Source organism: Lepus europaeus, chromosome 13 (genome assembly GCF_033115175.1).
Source record: "Lepus europaeus isolate LE1 chromosome 13, mLepTim1.pri, whole genome shotgun sequence".
NCBI lineage: Eukaryota > Metazoa > Chordata > Mammalia > Lagomorpha > Leporidae > Lepus > Lepus europaeus.
In genome coordinates this window covers 712917-730790 of record NC_084839.1, presented here as the reverse complement: position 1 = coordinate 730790, position 17874 = coordinate 712917, and the positions used below count along the sequence as shown (strand labels likewise).

The 17874-nt window shown below is 59.0% G+C and overlaps 2 protein-coding genes across 3 annotated transcripts in view; both read left to right on the top strand.

The window, feature by feature from the left end:
- The window catches only part of PXDN (peroxidasin), a 71119-nt gene that overhangs the window by 47352 nt on the left and 5893 nt on the right, over positions 1 to 17874 (top strand). For both annotated transcript variants that reach the window (XM_062208901.1, XM_062208900.1), the window contains 8 exons: positions 3184 to 3300; positions 3831 to 3989; positions 4928 to 5040; positions 5992 to 6148; positions 7474 to 7582; positions 8065 to 8222; positions 9505 to 11008; positions 17301 to 17435. In XM_062208901.1, the coding sequence (XP_062064885.1) occupies positions 3184 to 3300; positions 3831 to 3989; positions 4928 to 5040; positions 5992 to 6148; positions 7474 to 7582; positions 8065 to 8222; positions 9505 to 11008; positions 17301 to 17435 (2452 nt within the window). The remainder of the gene's footprint in view (positions 1 to 3183; positions 3301 to 3830; positions 3990 to 4927; positions 5041 to 5991; positions 6149 to 7473; positions 7583 to 8064; positions 8223 to 9504; positions 11009 to 17300; positions 17436 to 17874) is intronic.
- Positions 13259 to 13908, top strand: LOC133772985 (large ribosomal subunit protein uL10-like). The gene has a single exon (XM_062210116.1). It carries the CDS (start codon positions 13274 to 13276, stop codon positions 13865 to 13867), a length of 594 nt encoding a protein of 197 aa, XP_062066100.1. The 5' UTR covers positions 13259 to 13273; the 3' UTR covers positions 13868 to 13908.

Genomic DNA, 17874 nt, shown 5'->3' with positions numbered 1-17874 from the left:
AAAGTGAAACATACTGTTTGAGTACTAATTATAGCATTAAATCACAATGAATAGCACATTAAGGACAGAGATCCCACATGAGCAAGTGCACAGTGACTCCTGTTGTTGACCCAACAAATTGACACTCTAGTTTATGGCGCCAGTAACCACCCTAGGCTCCCATCATGAGTTGCCAAGGCTATGGAAGCCTTCTGAGTTCGCCGACTCCGACCATATTTAGACAAGGTCATAGTCAAATTGGAAGTTCTCTCCTCCCTTCAGTGAAAGGTACCTCCCTCTTTTTTTTTTTTAAGGGAAAGGGTTTATTGGGGAACACCCAACAGACTGGAGTGAAGGGGTGGTAAAGGGAAAGAGAGAGAAAGAGAGTATAAGAGAAACAGAGAGGAGAGGAGCTAAGAGAGAGGAGAGAGCAGAGAGGAGAGAGAAGAGAGATGAGAGGAGCCAAGAGAGGCCAAGAGAGCGCAGGAGAGAAGGGCTAAGAGAGAAGAACCCAGAGAGCAGGAGGGAAGAGCCGAGAGAGCACGTGTCCAGGAACCGGCCCTTTTAGAACTTTGCCTGAGGGTGGGCAGGGAAGCAGGAGCAGCGAATCCCATTAGGATGGGGGGTGGAGCCTGGCTCAGGTAGCTGGGCCATGCGGCCACCTGGCTAAAACTGCCCCAGTTTCCTAACATTCCCCCCTTTTGTTTCTTATAAAGCAGGAGTTATATGGGTTACATTAGTCCCGAAAGTCCAGGAGGGGTAGAGGGACGACTAGCCTTTGAGGTTTCTGATGAGAAGTCAGCTGTGAGTCTAATTGGAGATCCTCTGAGAGTGGTCTGACGTTTCTCTCTTGCACATTTTAGAATCTTTTCTTTATGTTTCACTGTGGTGAGTTTGATTACTGCGTGTCGTGGTGAGGATCTCTTTTGGTCATGTTTATTAGGGGTTCTATGAGCTTCCTGTACTAGGATGTCTCTGTCCTTCTCCAGACCCGGGAAGTTCTTTGCAAGTATCTCACTAAAAAGGCCTTCTAATCCTTTCTCTCTCTCCCATGGCTGGTTTCTACGTTGTGAAGTGGGAAGTTTGTGGGAGGTACAGAAACGACACAGACCCGGGGTCTCCACGCCTCCCCCCGCCCTCCCTGCCCACCCCTGTGCTGTCTGCTCCTTGGGTGTCCGGCTCCCGAGCTGTCTTCGCACAGCCACATTGGTGGTTTTGATTGGGGGGCGTGGCTTTTGTGCAAATGGCCTCATCCTGGAATTGAAGTCCTGTAACTAACGTTCCCCCGTCACCACCGCACTCCCCTGCGCAGCTGCACCAGCTGACGTTTCTGTCTGCATGCAGACACTGATTGAGGTTGAGAAATGAGATCAGCCTCTCACGGGGCGGGAGGGGTGGGGGCTGTGCACTCATGAACGTCAGCCACATCTCCCGCCGTGGGGCTGGCCGGGCTGGGGATGGCCCTGCCACGTGTGCCCCCCCCGTCTGATGCGCCCCAGGGGCACTCCCTTTGAAAACCCCTCAGTGTCTTCCCACCCTCCCCTGCTGGTAGGTGCAGCACCGGGCAGTGGAGGGTCCAGGACTAGGTGCTTTGCCTTTTAAATAAATAAAAAAATAATTTAAAAACAGAGAGATCTCGATCTCCCACCTGCTGGTTCACTCCCCAGATGGCCATCGTAACAGGGACTGGACCAGGCCAAAGCCAGGCGTCAGGAGCTTCACGTGTATACCCATGCAGGTAGCAAGGGCCCAAGGACTCGGGCCATCATTTGCTGCTTCTCAGGTGCAGTAGCAGGGAGCTGGCTGGAAATGGAGCACCTGGGACTCAAACCAGCACCACATGGGGTCCTGGCACTGCAGGTGCGGGATAGTGCTGGCCCCAGTGCTTGGCGTTTTCACCCAATGCTGCCTTTTTGAAAACTGCTTGTTATTTATATCCACTTGGAAGACACTGGTATCCCTGGTTCATTTTCCAAATGCCCACAGTAGCCAGGACGGGTCCAGGCTGCAGCCAGGAGCCAGGAGCGCCATCAGGACTCCCAAGAGGGTAGCAGGAGTCCAGGCACATGGGCCCCACCTCCTGCCTCCCTGCCAGCAAGCTGCGTGGAAGCGGAGGGGCCAGGCCTCAGCCAGGCACTCTGAGATGGGATGCCGGCAGCCCCGGCTGTGGCTTCACCTGCTGTGCACAGTGCCTGCCCGGTGACATCTTGTACGTGCTGGGTCTGGTCCTAAGGACGCGCACAGAGAATGTTGGCCTCGATCCAGAAAAAGCGATCCATGGTAGCTGAGTCGGCACAGGAGGTGGAACAGGAACGAATCTTGGGTGTCGGCCCACACGAAGCCCAGCACGGTTGCTCCCTTGAAGATCTGTGGCGCCTTCTGGACTCAAGGAAGTTTCTGGCGGATCTTCCTGGCAGCCGGCAGGACTCCCCCTGGAAGACGGGCACGGAACACCTTCGTACCACACACGGGGCTACTGGCGTGGGCCGTGTGGGGCCTGTCTCCAGGCTTCCTGACGGGCAGCCCCCCGTGCTCGTTGTCTCTAGAATGGCGCCGCTCAACACACAGCCAAATCTGATGTGCTCAGTACCCGCAGTGCGCCTGCCTCCCGCCTGGAATCCCCTGGGAGCCACCGGGTCGTGCAGAAGCTGGCGCCGATGGCGTATCCCGGGCAGGGGCTGCTGGCTGCCCTGCGGCTGCTGTCCCGTGTGAGACGCCAGCATGCTGTTCTCGAGGCTCGCTTTCCTGCAGGAGGCAGCATTTTTTCCTCCTATCCTGAATCCACAAAGAAATAAGAGGGTCTTTTTTTACATTTGCGGGAATCACTTTGCATAAATAAAATAGAAGCAGGTCATTAATAATTTATGGAACTCTTCTCCTGCAGCGGACATTGTAATCGAGACGGGAGGTTGTTACAAGTCCAGAGGTGATCTTTATCTTTCATAAAATGATCATTGCAAGAAAGTGTTTCAGTCCTGTGAGGGCTCTGAAGTCCAGGATGGGATCATTAGACGTTGTGCACATACAAACGAGGAGACTCGCATTAGATACTTGGGACAGTCCGTGTTATAGAAAGTTCTGTTTTGCTGTTTTACTTCACGAGTGGAAGTAGCAGAAAGTATGGTGCTGTCTGGACCATGTTACGGAATTGACTGTTGAGAGAGTGGATCAGCAGTGAACGAACGTCTGTGTCCTTGTCCCCAGCTCTGCCGCAGTTCACCGTGACTCCCGAGGACAGAATCGCCGTCGAGGGGCAGACGGTCGACTTCCAGTGTGAGGCCACGGGCTACCCACAGCCGGTCATCGCCTGGACCAAGGGAGGTGAGACGCGGCCCGGGGTGGCTCCTGCTGCCGAGAGCCCTGTGGTGGGGAGGAGCGAGGGCCCTGCCTTCTCCCCTCGGTCTCCGTCTTGCCCTTCGTCCGCATCTTAGCAAAATGCAGCAGCCTGTGGGACAGGAGTTTCTGGGGACAGGGGTGGAAGCCACTGAAACAAGCGGCTTCTACTGTTCCCAGAGTCCCCGTCAGCTTTTCCCCGTGTTCCGGGCTCCGTATCTGGAGCGCCCGGTCTGCCCTGGACTCCGCCTCCCCACCTGAAGCAGGGCCCCGTCCTTCCTGCCTCACGGAGACCCCTGAGCCGCCCTGGGGTGGAGGCCTGGCCGTCCCCCTTCCGTGCATTCCCCACTCCCTTGCAGGCGCGTGGCCGAGTCTGCCTGGCGGGTGGGACCGGCGCTGCTGTCCTTGTGTGCCCAGAGCCAGGCGCAGAGCAGCCCCGGGCGGCTCTGTTTGCAGAGTGCCCACCCCCTGCCCTAAGTCCTGCCCCCGAGCTGCTGACTGACATGAGCCCCTTGCAGGCAGCCAGCTCTCAGTGGACAGGCGGCACCTGGTCCTGTCGTCGGGGACGCTCAGGATCTCTGGGGTGGCCCTGCACGACCAGGGCCAGTACGAGTGCCAGGCGGTCAACATCATCGGCTCCCAGAAGGTCGTGGCCCACCTGACCGTGCAGCCCAGAGGTACGTGTGGACGTGGTCTCGGTGCACCTGTCACTGACCAGGAAACCCGGGGCTGCTGACCTCAGGGAGCCACCCTTGCCACCCAGCGTGGGTGGGCGCTGAGGCCGGCCTTGTGCTCTGGAGGGCGCCTGTCTCTCTCGACGCTGCTGGAGTTGGGGTCCGTCAGCCAGTTTATTGCCCATCAGTTTCCCCCTAGGGAATTCGTACTTGGGGGGCTCTCAGTGCCTTGTACGAGTGGTGGCATGGGGTCTTTGGGCATGGTGCAAAGCCCCTCCCCTACCATGGGCGCGCCCTCTACCCGTCCTCCTGTTGTATAGGGGAACGTGTCCTTGGCCTGTTCCATCCCCTGGACAGACCCCAGCTGCTCTCATGTCTTGCAGCAGAGTCAGGATAAATTTGAGGCTCAGAGGTCACGAATGTTGGCGTGACCGCGGGAGCCCAGGTGGTCCCGGCCACCAGAGGGGGTGGGGGCCTGCAGGAGGGACCCTCGTTGAGGACCCCGTGGGGCCGTGTGTGGGACTGAGAGAGGACTTCCCACCAGTCTCAGCAGACTGTAGGTGTCCCAGCCTGGCCTGCGTGCCCCGGGTTTTACGGGTGTGTCCGATGCCCGAGCAGGCAGACGGTGCCCCGCCGCAGACGAGGGTCCCAAAGCCACTGTTCTCTGGGGCTCCCTCCAGGCCTCAGCAAATCTGCGGCAGGCCGTGCTGCCTGCTGGTGTGGGTCGGGGGCAGAGGCCTGCCAACAGCCCCCGGGCCTGGGGTGGCTCCTTGTGGGACGTGAGGGGCAGACAGGACCTGTGGGCCGTGGCCTCCTGCACGCCGTGGGTGCCGTGGCGGGCAGGGCCTGGCCCTGGGTTCTCATCCCCCTGGGGGGGCCTGACTGAGGGGGGCTGATGTGCCGAGGAAGCCTTGTCCTGATGGCCCACGTCTGCCCTGTAGTCACGCCCGTGTTCGCCAGCGTTCCCAGCGACCGCACGGTGGAGGTGGGCACCAACGTTCAGCTGCCTTGCAGCTCCCAGGGGGAGCCGGAGCCGGCCATCACCTGGAACAAGGTGAGGCGGGCCGGGCCGGGCACTCACCCCGGGGCAGGGCCAGGGGAGCACACTAGGACCCCCACCCCGGGGGGAGCCAGAGCTGGCCATCACCTGGAGCAAGGTGGGCCAGGCAGGGCACTCACCCCAGGGCTGGGGCAGGGGCACGGGCAGGGCGCTCACCCCGGGGCTGGGGCAGGGGAGCACACTAGGATCCCCGCCCTGGGGGGAGCCGGAGCCAGCCATCACCTGGAGCAAGGTGGGCCAGGCAGGGCACTCACCCCAGGGCTGGGGCAGGGGCACGGGCAGGGCGCTCACCCCGGGGCTGGGGCAGGGGAGCACACTAGGATCCCCGCCCTGGGGGGAGCCGGAGCCAGCCATCACCTGGAGCAAGGTGGGCCGGGCAGGGCGCTCACCCCAGGGCTGGGCCAGGGGGACACACTAGGACCCCCGCCCCGGGCTTGCTGCCGTGCATGTACACAGCAAAAGCAAAGACCTCTGCCTGGAGCCACAGCCTCTGAACACAGAGTGGTGGTGGTTGTGAGTTCATACACATATGTGTGTAGGTACATGCACACATGTGTACATACATGTGGACACACATGGGGCAAACAGTGCGTTGACGTGCAGTGTCCTGGGGACACAGAGCTCTTAGGGGGGGCCTGGCCGCAGCCCCTTCGCCGTGGCTGCCGTGGACGTCTGTGCTGGGCTCAGAGCCTGCGTTTTCAGGGATGTTGCCCAGAGCCAGTCTCTGCTGCCCTCCCCCACACCGTGCACAGCCCACGGGAGTCACGGCGTGACACCCCCGCCCCCAGAGCAGTAAAACCGTGCTCAGCCAAGGCCTGGGGGGGTGGGGGTGGGTATCTATGCTGTGGTCCTGGCAGTGTCACCCCCCCGGGTATGGTCTGAGCGCGGCCTTGGACGCTGGGTGCCCTCCGCCCCACTTTCTCACCGCCTTGGGTTTTCCTCCAGGATGGGGTCCAGGTGACGGAAAGCGGGAAATTTCACATCAGCCCCGAGGGATTCCTGACCATCAATGACGTGGGGACGGCGGACGCCGGCCGCTACGAGTGCGTGGCCCGCAACACCATCGGCCATGCCTCGGTCAGCATGGTGCTCAGCGTGAGCGGTAAGGGCCTGTGCGGGGTGCGTTCTCATAGCCGCCTGGGCTGAGACCGCTGCCCACCGTGTGTCCCGCACGGGGCGGCGTGTCCCAGAGCGCTGGTGTCCCCATAGCCTGGGGAAGGGAGTATTTCAGTGAGGTCGTGGTCTGCTGTGTCCAAGCTGTAGAAAGATCAAGCCTGCTGAAGGGAAAGGACCTCAGCTTTGGGCTTTTCAGGGCGAGTGTCGTAGGTGACCCAGCCAGGGCCGACCCGGGGCGAGCGTCGTAGGTGACCCGGCTAGAGCCGACTCGGGGCGAGCATCGTAGGTGACCCGGACAGAGCCGACTCAGTGGTGAAGGGCACAGATCGTTTGGATGATAAACCACGAACAACTCCTGCACGAATGCTAAGTGTAAAAGGAATGAGAAGAGGCCCCCAGAAAGGGTGCAGCCCCAGGGGCCGAGAAGTTGTGTGTGTGGTGTGCATAGTATGTGTGGTGCAGTGTGCACGTGGTATGGCGAGTACAGTGTGTGTGGAGTGTGTAGTTTGTGTGGGGTGGTTTGCAGTGTGTGGTACAGTGGTGTGCCTAGGGTGGGGGTTGTGATAAGTGTGGTGTGCAGTGTGTGTGTGGTATGGTGAGGGCAGCGGGTGTCAGGGGACTGAGGGGTTGGGATAGGGAGGAAGCAAACCCTTGGAGAAGTGGGTAGGGTGGGAAGGCTTGGCCTTCCAGGAAGGATACACGCAGGCCCCAAGAACCCCCCAGCTCTTCTGTCCCCTGGGTGGCCTCAGCCGTGCACCCTGTAGGCTGTCTCTGTGCTGGAACTGGTTGTCCCTACCTCGCTGTGGGCACCACAGGGTTGCAAAGATTGGAAAGCACAGAGGCGGGCGTCTGGCACAGCTCTTAGGATGCTACAGGGGAGCCCACCTCCCGCGTCCAAGCGCCTGGCCTCTAACCCACTTGCAATTCCAGCTTCCTGCCGCTCTGCACCTGCCGGCAGCTGGAGTGGTTCAAGTGCTTCAGTCCCTTCCAAGCTCTTGGGAGACCCAGACTGAGCACCTGGTTCCTGGCTTTGGCCTGATCCAGACCCAACTGTTGTGGGCATTTGAGGAATGGACCAGCAGATGGAAGATCTGTTTGTCTGCCTGCCTTTCAATGAGTAAAGTCTAAAAATGAATAAGAAAAGGTAGACGTCTGTAATTCCCATGGTGTTTGAACGCTGCTCCTGGTAGAATTTGTGGCACAGCCAGCTTGGGTCCCAAGAGTAGAGGAACATTGAAGAGCGGTGTGGCCGAGGTCAGAAGGACGCCCTGTCCACAGCGCTCTGAGCAGCGTGTGTCCCTGTGTCCCCAGTTCCTGATGTCAGTCGCAACGGGGACCCCTTCGTGGCTACATCAATCGTGGAAGCCATCGCCACCGTGGACAGAGCCATCAACTCGACCCGCACGCACCTGTTTGACAGGTATCGCAGATGCGCGGGCTGCCGTGCCGGGGAACGGGGGGAGAGCAGTCGGGCACCAAGCTCGGGCCCGTCCATCTGAAGCAGCAGCTTCGGCCTGACACACGCCCTCGGCACCTGAGCTTTCCCGGGCCGCCTGGCGCGTATTGGGAAGGTGCAGCTCATCCCTGGGTGTTGGTACTGAATGGTTTGCCAGAAGCAAACTGTCTCCTAGTCACTAGGGTAGTTGGTGGCGGTTCCAGATCCGTTTCCTGCCTCGTGACTGAAACGCGTGTCCGGTTTTCTCTGTTGGCTTCATTAACGATTTGTTTTTAGTGTCTCGGTTTCTGTGTGTGTTGTCTGTTCTCTTGCCTCCCACTTTGGATGAGTCAGGTATGGAGCATCCTGTGGGCGCCAGTAGCTGTAGAGACGTTAGCTGCCGTGGTTGGGGGTTTGGACGCTGCTCATGTCTGCTGCTTGTCTCCCTCCCCCTCTGCACGCGGCAGCCGCCCTCGCTCTCCCAACGACCTGCTGGCCCTGTTCCGGTATCCGCGGGACCCCTACACGGTGGAGGCCGCCCGGGCTGGGGAGATATTTGAGCGGACACTGCAGCTCATCCAGGACCACGTGCAGCACGGCCTGACGGTGGACCTCAACGGGACAAGTAAGGCCCTCCTGGCGTCCACGGTGCCGGGGCTCGGACTGAGGCACCCCTGCTCTGGGTCTCCCAGGAATCTCGGTGTGGCAGGTGCACCCGCCCCCCACAGACGGAGAGAGCCCAGACCTGACATGATGAAAGATAGCGGGGACCCTGCAGGGCCGCCGCTGTGCCCGTTACCATGGTGATTGTTAGTGGCTGTGCACTCGGAGTTGTGCACACACAGGCCGTGTGGGGTGAGAGCCGGCTGCTGCACCCTGGGAGGTGAGGGAGCTTTCCCAGGTGGCCTCAGCGGCGTCCTGGTGGCCTCCATGGGCACAGCTTTTGTAACCAGTGTGAGGCAGAGGAGACACGGACTCACGGACGGCTACAGTAGCCACTGAGCCGCCCCTCAGTGTCCTGGCTCTGCGGCCCCCTTTGCGCTCCGGCTCCCAGATCCCAGCTGTCCTGCATGGCAGTGGGTGGCAGCCGCTGCCTCCCCAGGGATGTTGGAGGTAAAGGCTTAAGGCTGGCCCCGCCCCCTCCTTCAGTCAGGTGCACCGGGCACCGTCTTCCTGTCAGACACGTGACGCCAGCCCCGCGGGAGGAGAGGACAGGGTAGGAGCTACCCAGTGAGGCTTCTGGCCACTGCCTGCCTTTCTTTCGTGGGGACCAGGACCACAGACACCCCCCCCCAGGCAGGGGCCTTGCTGGGCCCGTGGCGCTGCATGCAGACACACGGGGTTTGGAAGCTTAAAGAGGCAGAAAGGTAAAAGCAGCGTGAGCCAGTCCCACAGGAGAGAGGCGTCCGGACCTGAGCAGCAGTCGGCTCTCGGCCGGGCACAGCCCGCGTCTGAGGAGACTCGGCCTCGAGGCCTGGGCCCTGCAGAGTGGCTCGGGTGATGAGCAGGGGTGGTCAGCCCAGGCCATGAGCCTGCTGTGGTGACGGGGCGCCATCCCCACAGAGCACGGGGCTTCCCTGTGTCGCAGAGCCGTGGAAGCAGGTTCTGCCTCACTTGTGGGGAGACGTTCTAGGCCGGCCCCTCGGGGTTTCCTCTGAAGCCTGGGGGGGTCTCAGGTGGACTGGGCGGAGGAGGGCCTGCCCCGGGAAGGCTGGGCAGCAGGAGGCACCGTGGGAGCAGAGCCGGGGCTCAGGTTCCAGGAGGGTCTTGCCAGCGTCTGTGGACAGGGGCAGCCCCGTGGATCCGGTGCACTGGGGCCTTGCTAACTGTTCAGAGTGAAGCGGAAGGCGCAGGCCCGGGCTGGTGAGCGTGGCCAGCGCCGTCTCAGTGACGCTCACCTGTTCCAGGTTACCACTACAACGACCTGGTGTCCCCGCAGTACCTGAGCCTCATCGCCAACCTGTCGGGCTGCACCGCCCACCGGCGCATGAACAACTGCTCGGACATGTGCTTCCACCAGAAGTACCGGACCCACGACGGCACCTGCAACAACCTGCAGCACCCCATGTGGGGGGCCTCGCTCACCGCCTTCGAGCGCCTGCTGAAGGCCGTGTACGAGAACGGCTTCAACACCCCACGGGGCATCAACCCCCAGCGGCTGTATCACGGGCACGCGCTGCCCGCGCCCCGCCTGGTGTCCACCACACTCATCGGCACGGAGACCATCACCCCCGACGCCGAGTTCACACACATGCTCATGCAGTGGGGCCAGTTCCTGGACCACGACCTGGACTCCACGGTGGTGGCCCTGAGCCAGGCCCGCTTCTCGGACGGGCAGCACTGCAGCTCGGCCTGCAGCAGCGACCCGCCCTGCTTCTCCGTCATGATCCCGCCCAGCGACCCACGGGCCCGCGGCGGCGCCCGCTGCATGTTCTTCGTGCGCTCCAGCCCCGTGTGCGGCAGCGGGATGACCTCGCTGCTCATGAACTCCGTGTACCCGCGGGAGCAGATCAACCAGCTCACCTCCTATATCGACGCCTCCAACGTGTACGGGAGCTCGGAGCACGAGGCCCGCAGCATCCGGGACCTGGCCAGCCAGCGCGGCCTGCTGCGCCAGGGCATTGTGCAGAGGTCCGGGAAGCCGCTGCTGCCCTTTGCCACGGGGCCGCCCACGGAGTGCATGCGGGACGAGAACGAGAGCCCCATCCCCTGCTTCCTGGCCGGGGACCACCGCGCCAACGAGCAGCTGGGCCTGACCAGCATGCACACGCTGTGGCTGCGCGAGCACAACCGTGTCGCCACGGAGCTGCTGCGCCTGAACCCGCACTGGGACGGCGACACCGTCTACCACGAGGCGCGCAAGCTCGTGGGGGCCGAGATGCAGCACATCACCTTCCAGCACTGGCTGCCCAAGGTGCTGGGGGAGGTGGGCATGAAAATGCTGGGCGAGTACCGTGGCTACGACCCCAGCATCAATGCCGGCGTCTTCAACGCCTTCGCCACGGCCGCCTTCAGGTTCGGCCACACACTCATCAACCCCGTGCTCTACCGGCTGGACGAGAACTTCGCGCCCATCCCGCAGGGCCACCTCCCCCTACACAAGGCCTTCTTCTCCCCGTTCCGCATCGTCAACGAGGGCGGCATCGACCCGCTGCTCCGCGGGCTGTTCGGCGTGGCCGGGAAGATGCGCGTGCCATCCCAGCTGCTCAACACGGAGCTCACCGAGCGGCTCTTCTCCATGGCGCACACCGTGGCCCTCGACCTGGCCGCCATCAACATCCAGCGGGGCCGGGACCACGGCATCCCGCCCTACCACGACTACCGGGTCTACTGCAACCTCTCGGCGGCCCACACCTTCGAGGACCTGAAGAACGAGATCAAAAACCCCGAGATCCGGGAGAAGCTTCGAAGGTGAGCCGGGGGAGCCGGGCCTCCCGACTGGGTGCGTCCTGTGTCTCTGTGTCATGTGTGTGCCTGGCTTCTGGGCTGGGGAGCGTAGATGAGAGACGCTGATGAAGGGCAGGCTGGGGCCTGCAGTGCCACAGGGAGCAGGACTCGAGGCGCCCGTGGTCACAGTCACAGCTGCTGGTCTGTAAAGCTCACACACAGCCCAGCCTCCCGGCCACAGCGAGTTTGCGCCTGCAGGTGCATTGTGTGGGTCTGGCGAGGGTCTTCCTGCAGAGAAATCGGCTCTGCACAAGGAAAACACCAGAACGGGGCTCTTTGGGACTTCAGAACAGGCCCTGGGTCAGCCCTGGGTGGCTCGAGGCTGCTCCCTGCTCTGCCCTGTCTCCCAGGCCACTGAGAGTGGACTCTGAGCCCCAGCTGTGGGTCATTCCGGGCGCATAGCTCCCTGGCCTACGGGAATGAAATGCAGGAGACCCTAGATGGCTACAGCCCTGGGGAGAGGGGCTGGGGGCTCAGCCGAGGCCCCCACGCCACCCCTGCCAGTCGCACCTGCTCCCTGGGCCGCCGCGTGTCCCTCGCTCCAGGGCTCTTCCTTCACGGCCCTCACGCCAGCTTCCTGGAGGAAGTAGGGGACTGCGCACTGGTTTTCTCGGCTGTCCTTGGGTTTCCGAGTGAAGCGCACAGGTCCCTGGGAATCGAGATCTGCAGGTTCCGACGTCAGAGTTGTTCTGGGGAGGGAAGAGCCTCTCCTGCTGCCCTTCACCCCCTGTTCCTGGGCGGAGGCACGAGGCTTGGGGTCCAAGCTCACACGTCATTCTTCACAAATCAGGCATAAATGAACACGGACTCCTGGGAAGCCGAGGCGTCCCAGTGTTCACTGGCGTGTGGAGGTGACCAGGCCCTGCCAGGGTCACAGTCCTTCCCCGGGGCTCAGAGTGCCCTCTGTTCCTGTCCAGGCGGCACAGACCACTTTCCCAGTCCTGGGTCTCGTGGACCAACCGCTGGGCTTGGCGCAGGGAAGCCATGTTGCTTCCTCTCCTTCCCCTACTCCTGCAGGGAGCCACGCTCAGCAGCAAAGTGGCCCAGTGCACCTCAGCTCCTCTCCTACCAGCGTCAGTCGGGGTAGCACGTGGGGCAGAGGACAGGTCCCCGCATCCTCCAGCTGTGGGAGTTCTGGGGCATTGGCCCCAGAGCTACGCTCACACAGTCCACGTGAGCCAGGGGGGTTCACCTTGGCTTCTTTCTATGAGCTAACATCAGAAGCAGCCCAAAAAAAATCCACCCCCACCCTGGGAGATCTGTGTAATGGCCCCCTTATGCCCTGTAACACTAGGACTGTAGCAATTAGCCCTCAGTTTCTCAGTGCTACTGGAATCTAGGGAAGAACCTGCCCGCATCCCACCTCCCTGTGCTCACCCCGTCCTGAGCACCATCTCCTGTATGCCCTGTGGTCGCCCTGTAGGACCAGAGCAGGGTCCAGTCCACATCCCCTCGTCCTAGGACCGGGGCTGCTGGTGTTATGAACCACAGCTCCAGCGGCATGCTCCTGGAAGGACCTGAGGGAGGGCTCATCTGTATCCTAGAGCCCCAGCATCACTCGGGCCTGCCAGGAGGACAAGGGACCAGCTATCACGGTCTCAGCACCAAGAACAGGGCCCTGGCTGTCACAGTCACCAGGGGACAGGCACCAACTCGCTGTGGACAAAGGCACCCACCTTGGAAACCATGTTCATCTCAAAGCCAGTGCAGCAGACTACTGTGTCACTAACACAGCTTACGTCAAGACAGAATAAGTCACCGAGACCTCACTGCCGGGCTTACGTAGAGCCGAAGCCGCAGCAGCCAGCCGCGTGGCACCCCGCATTCCTGCTAAACCACAAACTCTTTTCCAATAAGCCCCACTCCATAAGGAAGAAGGGACAGTTACACCAGACATGCAGACGTCAACGTAGGGACACAGGCAGAGAAGCAAGGTAGCAGGACGCCTCTAAGAGAACGCAGAGCTCCTCCGGAATTAGAGCCTGCACTGAAGGAGCCCTGTGAAGTGACAGCTACAGGGCTCAGGACAGTGACACAGGAAGCCAGTGACATGCAAGAGACACATACTCAGTGAATGACATGCTGGCAATAGCACCGAGGAGACGGCACTCACTAGGGACAAAAGGGAAATGTTGGAGATGAAGTCTTCACTCAGTTCAATAAGAGGACAAGACTTGTGAAATAACCTAAGGAATGAAGAAAGTCTTGTGAAATGCAGGCTACCATTAAATGACCAACACTGTGCCAGCTCAGAACACTGGTCTGGGGCCTGAGAAGACCTCCTTTTTCCAGGCTTTGGGCATCACCACGAAAATCTCCAGGGGCACCATTGAAATCCTGAGCGACGTGCGGCTGATAAAGACTGGAGACAAAGTGGGAGCCAGTGAAGCCACGCTGCTGAACATGCTGCACATCTCGCTCTTCTCGTTTGGGCTGACCATCCAGCAGGTGTTCGACAACGGCAGCATCTACAACCCCGAAGTGCTGGACATCACGGAGGGAACCCTGCACTCGCGCTTCCTGGAGGGTGTGCGCAACATTGCCAGTGTGTGTCTGCAGATTGGCTACCCGACCATGGCATCAGTGCCCCATTCCATCGTCAATGGGTACAAGCGTGTCCTGGCTTTGTCTGTGGAGACTGAGTATACCTTCCCACTTGCTGAAAAGGTCAAAGCCTTCTTGGCTGATCCATCTGCATTTGTGGCTGCTGCCCCTGTGGCCGCGGCCAGCGCTGCTGACCCTGCTGCTGCCGCCGCAGCCCCAGCCAAGGTGGAGGCCAAGGAAGAGTCGGATGAAGATATGGGATTTGGTCTCTTCGACTGATCACTGCAAAGCAGCCAGCTTTATTTGCGAAACAAGGAAATAAAGGCTTAAAAAAAAAAGAAGACCAAATATTCATATTAATAAAGGAAAATGCATTGAGAACCTGCTAAATGAAATAGTTGAAATTTCACAGGTATTGAAACTCAAAGAACCCCAAGCAGACTCAACCAAGAAAGACTTTGTCCAAGGCATGCTGTAGTTACACTGTCAACGGTTAAAGACAAGGAGAGAATCCGAAAGACAGCACAAGAGGAGCATCAAGGTTCGTATGAAGGAAAACCTATCAGATTTACATCAGACCTCTCGGTGGAAACCCTGCAGGCCAGGAGAGACCGGCATGACATAGTGAAGGGACCTAAGAGAAAAAACTTCCAACCAAGAATATATCTTAAAAGTGAGGCAGGGGCCGGCACTGTGGCGTAGCAGGTAAAGCTGCCGCCTGCAGTGCCAGCATCCCATATGAGCACCGGTTCGAGTCCCGGCTGCTCCACTTCCGATTCAGCTCTCTGCTATGGCCTGGGAACGTGGTAGAAGATGGCCACATGCACACACCAACTAATTTTTGACAGAGCTCAGACCTCAACAGGTGTTGCTGGCAAATACACACACACACACACGTGCACACATCTATACCTGTATATATGAATGATATTAGAGCCATACCTATCACCATATACAAAATCAACTCAGGATGGATCGAAGACCTGACTTGGAGACCCGAGACTGTGAAGTTGCTGGAAGAAAACGTAGGGGAAACTCTCCAAATCCTTGGCGTAGGGAACAACTTGGCAAGACCTCCAAAGCCAGGCATCCCAAGCAAAACTAAATGGGAATGTGTCAAACTCAGAAGCTTTTGCACAGCAAGAGAAAGGGTCAGTGGAGTGAAGAGACATCCAACAGAATGGGAAAAAATTTGCCAACCACCTAAGGATTAATATCCCAAATATATCAACAACAAACTCAACAACAAAAAAACAACCAATCCAGTTAAATGGGCAAGGGAACTCAACAGTTTTAAGAAATGCAAATGGCCAACACATTTAAGAAAAAAAAATGCTCAACATCACTAGTCGTCAGGGAAACGTAAATCAAAACCACAGGGAGGTATCACCTCACCCCTGTCAGAAAGGCCACAATCCAAAGCACAGAGTAACAAACGCAGGTGAGGACGTGGACAAAGGGGACTCACACACCACCAGTGGGAGGGTAAATAGTGCAGCCACTGTGGGAGGCTGTGAAAATCTCTTAAACTGGAAGTAGACCAGCCACGCGATCCCGCAGTAACAGATGGGTCACAAGAGCCAACATTTGGAATCAACCAAAACGTCCATCATCAGACGAATGGATAATGTGGTATAGACACACAATGCAATATTAAATTCCCCTAAAAAATGAAACTACCATTTGCAGCAAAATGAGCACAACTGGAAGATATCATGTTGAGTGAAATACATTGGATCCAGGAAGACAAAAAGAATTATGTGTGTATCAGTGGTGCTGCAAACGGTTTTGTAAAAGTTTCACACCATTGTCAAACCAGCAGTCAAGAATGTTAGACTCCTGTAGCTTTAATGATCTGTGATTACAATTTACTCTATGTGGGCAAAATAGTCATTTTTCCATTCAGTTATTTTTTATAGCCACCGTCAATATTCCCACTAAACTAGGTCTTCTGCTCTTCAGTTGTTTTTATTCGAGTAAGAATTGAGCTTTTCACTGTAACGTAAATTTCAAGTATGTTGTCTCAAGTACTAAAAAGAGACAGAGGGAAGAAAGCAGGCTGGGGAGGAGAGAGGGGTATCCTTATGTTCTTAGAATCGTATCTGCAAAGGCTATGGAATGTGTTAAAAAGTAATTAAAATAAAACAGCTCAGAGAAGCCCCTCACACACACACACACAGCCCACAGTGGCCTGGGCCCCTCCACAGCTTGCAGGGGAAGAGGTGAGAGTTGTGGGCAATGGGCACCGGGTCGCACCTGCTTTGCTGCCGCACCACACTGAGCTCTGAGCACCTCTGGGTGGTGGGCAGGGGAGGAGCCCAGGTGCTTCTCCCCGCCGTGTCCCTGGATGGCCTCAAGGTCCCTGTGAGAGAAGCACCCTGGGGCTGTGTGGAAGCTCTATCCTCAAGAGGCCTAAAGAACCAGCTGGTTCCAGACTGCAGACCCATGGGTGGAGCATCCTCCCCAGGGACAGAAACAGGCAGATACGCCCTGAGCAAGGGGTCTGCTCTAGCAAAGGCCCCGTAGGAGCTCTGTAACCCTCCCTGCACCCTGCCCAGCAGGGACCAGACCATCCCTGTGGGAGCTCTGATGACCCCACTGTGCACTGTCCAGGACATGCCAGATGGCCCCGTGGGGGCTCCGATGACCCCACCATGCACCGTCCAGCACAGCCCAGATGGCCCCGTGGGGGCTCCGATGACCCCACTGTGCACCGTCCAGCACAGCCCAGATGGCCCTGAGTGGCTCTCATGACCCCACTGTGCACCGTCCAGCACAGCCCAGATGGCCCTGGTGGCTCCGATGACCCCACTGTGCACCGTCCAGCACAGCCCAGATGGCCCTGAGTGGCTCCGATGACCCCACTGTGCACTGTCCAGCACAGCCCAGACAGCCCCATGGGAGCTCTGGTGACCCCGCTGTGCACCTGCCCAGCAGGAACCAGACAGCCCCAGATTCCTCTGCTCAGGCTGACCTCCCAGTGACCTCCCAGAACCAGAAGTTTGGTGTGAATGCCACTGAACTTGGGAGAAAATGCGGCTTTGTCCCCCTCTGACAGAGGGCTGCCCCAGCGCGTGTGCCCCCGGCCCTGCCCGCCGTGTCTGTCCTGTCCTGGTGACAGCAGTCAGTCCAAACTGGCTCGTTTGAGCTTCAGGGGACAGGCAGCTGGAATCATAGTACATACATAGAACATACGTGCTTCTGAAATCCAGTTGGGCGTGAGTAGCTGTCGGCCAGTAGGCTTCCCTGGGTTTGGTGAGAGACTGGACACAGGTTGGTGGAAGTGGCCAGTTCCTTGATTGTAAGCATATGTTTCTAAGGAAATGGAAGAATTGGATGACAATATTTGTTATTAACATGTAACTTTGTCTTAGTCTTTTGCCTTATCTTTGCTTAAACAAGTATTTTAGTTATTACAAAAAAGTTTGCCCAGCCTTGCCCAGCTACTCAGGTTGACAGAAGAAATGGCCAGAGGGGGCCACGCGTGAGTTTTTCTGTTTACCCCGTGCAGCAGCAGGGATGCCGCGCCTAGGGGTCCCCTGGCGGTTTTAGCTTCCTGACCGAGTGTGTGTGCGTCTTTAAAGTGCGGTGGCTGAATGCTTCCCAGGAATAAAGGTGAATTTCTCTTGCTAAGTACAAGTTAGAGGAGGTAGTCTGGGGCCACGGACCACGAGGCCGTTGGGAGAACCGAAGTTTGCTCTCACATTTGCAGGCTCTACGGCTCCCCCCTCAACATCGACCTGTTCCCAGCCCTCATGGTGGAAGACTTGGTTCCCGGCAGCCGCCTGGGACCCACCCTTATGTGCCTGCTCAGCACCCAGTTCAAGCGGCTGCGAGACGGCGACAGGTAACCCCAGAGCCCGTGGGGCACTGGTGGAGGCGGCTGGGAGGCCGGCCTGCTCCTGCCCTGGACCCTGCTGGGCCCCATGGCCAGTTGTTTCATTTTCGGCATGAGATGTGGGCGGGGTCTGTCCTGCCTGCTGCCCAGACCGGCTCCCTGCCGGGACAGATTCTTTCTATTTCTGTTTAGTTACCTTTATTTGAAAGGCAGAGAACCAGAGCGGGGAGGGGGCTCTGGGGAGGACGTGGAGAGAGGTCTCCTCCGTCTGCTGTTTCACTGCCCGAATGCCTGCGACAGCCAGGAGCCCAGAGCTCCATCCAGGTCTCGCGGATGTACGGGCAGGGACAGCACCTGCCGCCTCCCAGGTGTGCACTGGCGGGGTGGGAAGCAGAGCTGGGACTTGAACCCAGGGGCTCGGATACCGGGTGTGGGCACCGCGAGCCGT

Excerpts from the sequence above, each read along its gene's own strand:
- LOC133772985 (XM_062210116.1), top strand. The coding sequence starts at position 13,274 with ATGACCAACACTGTGCCAGCTCAGAACACTGGTCTGGGGCCTGAGAAG.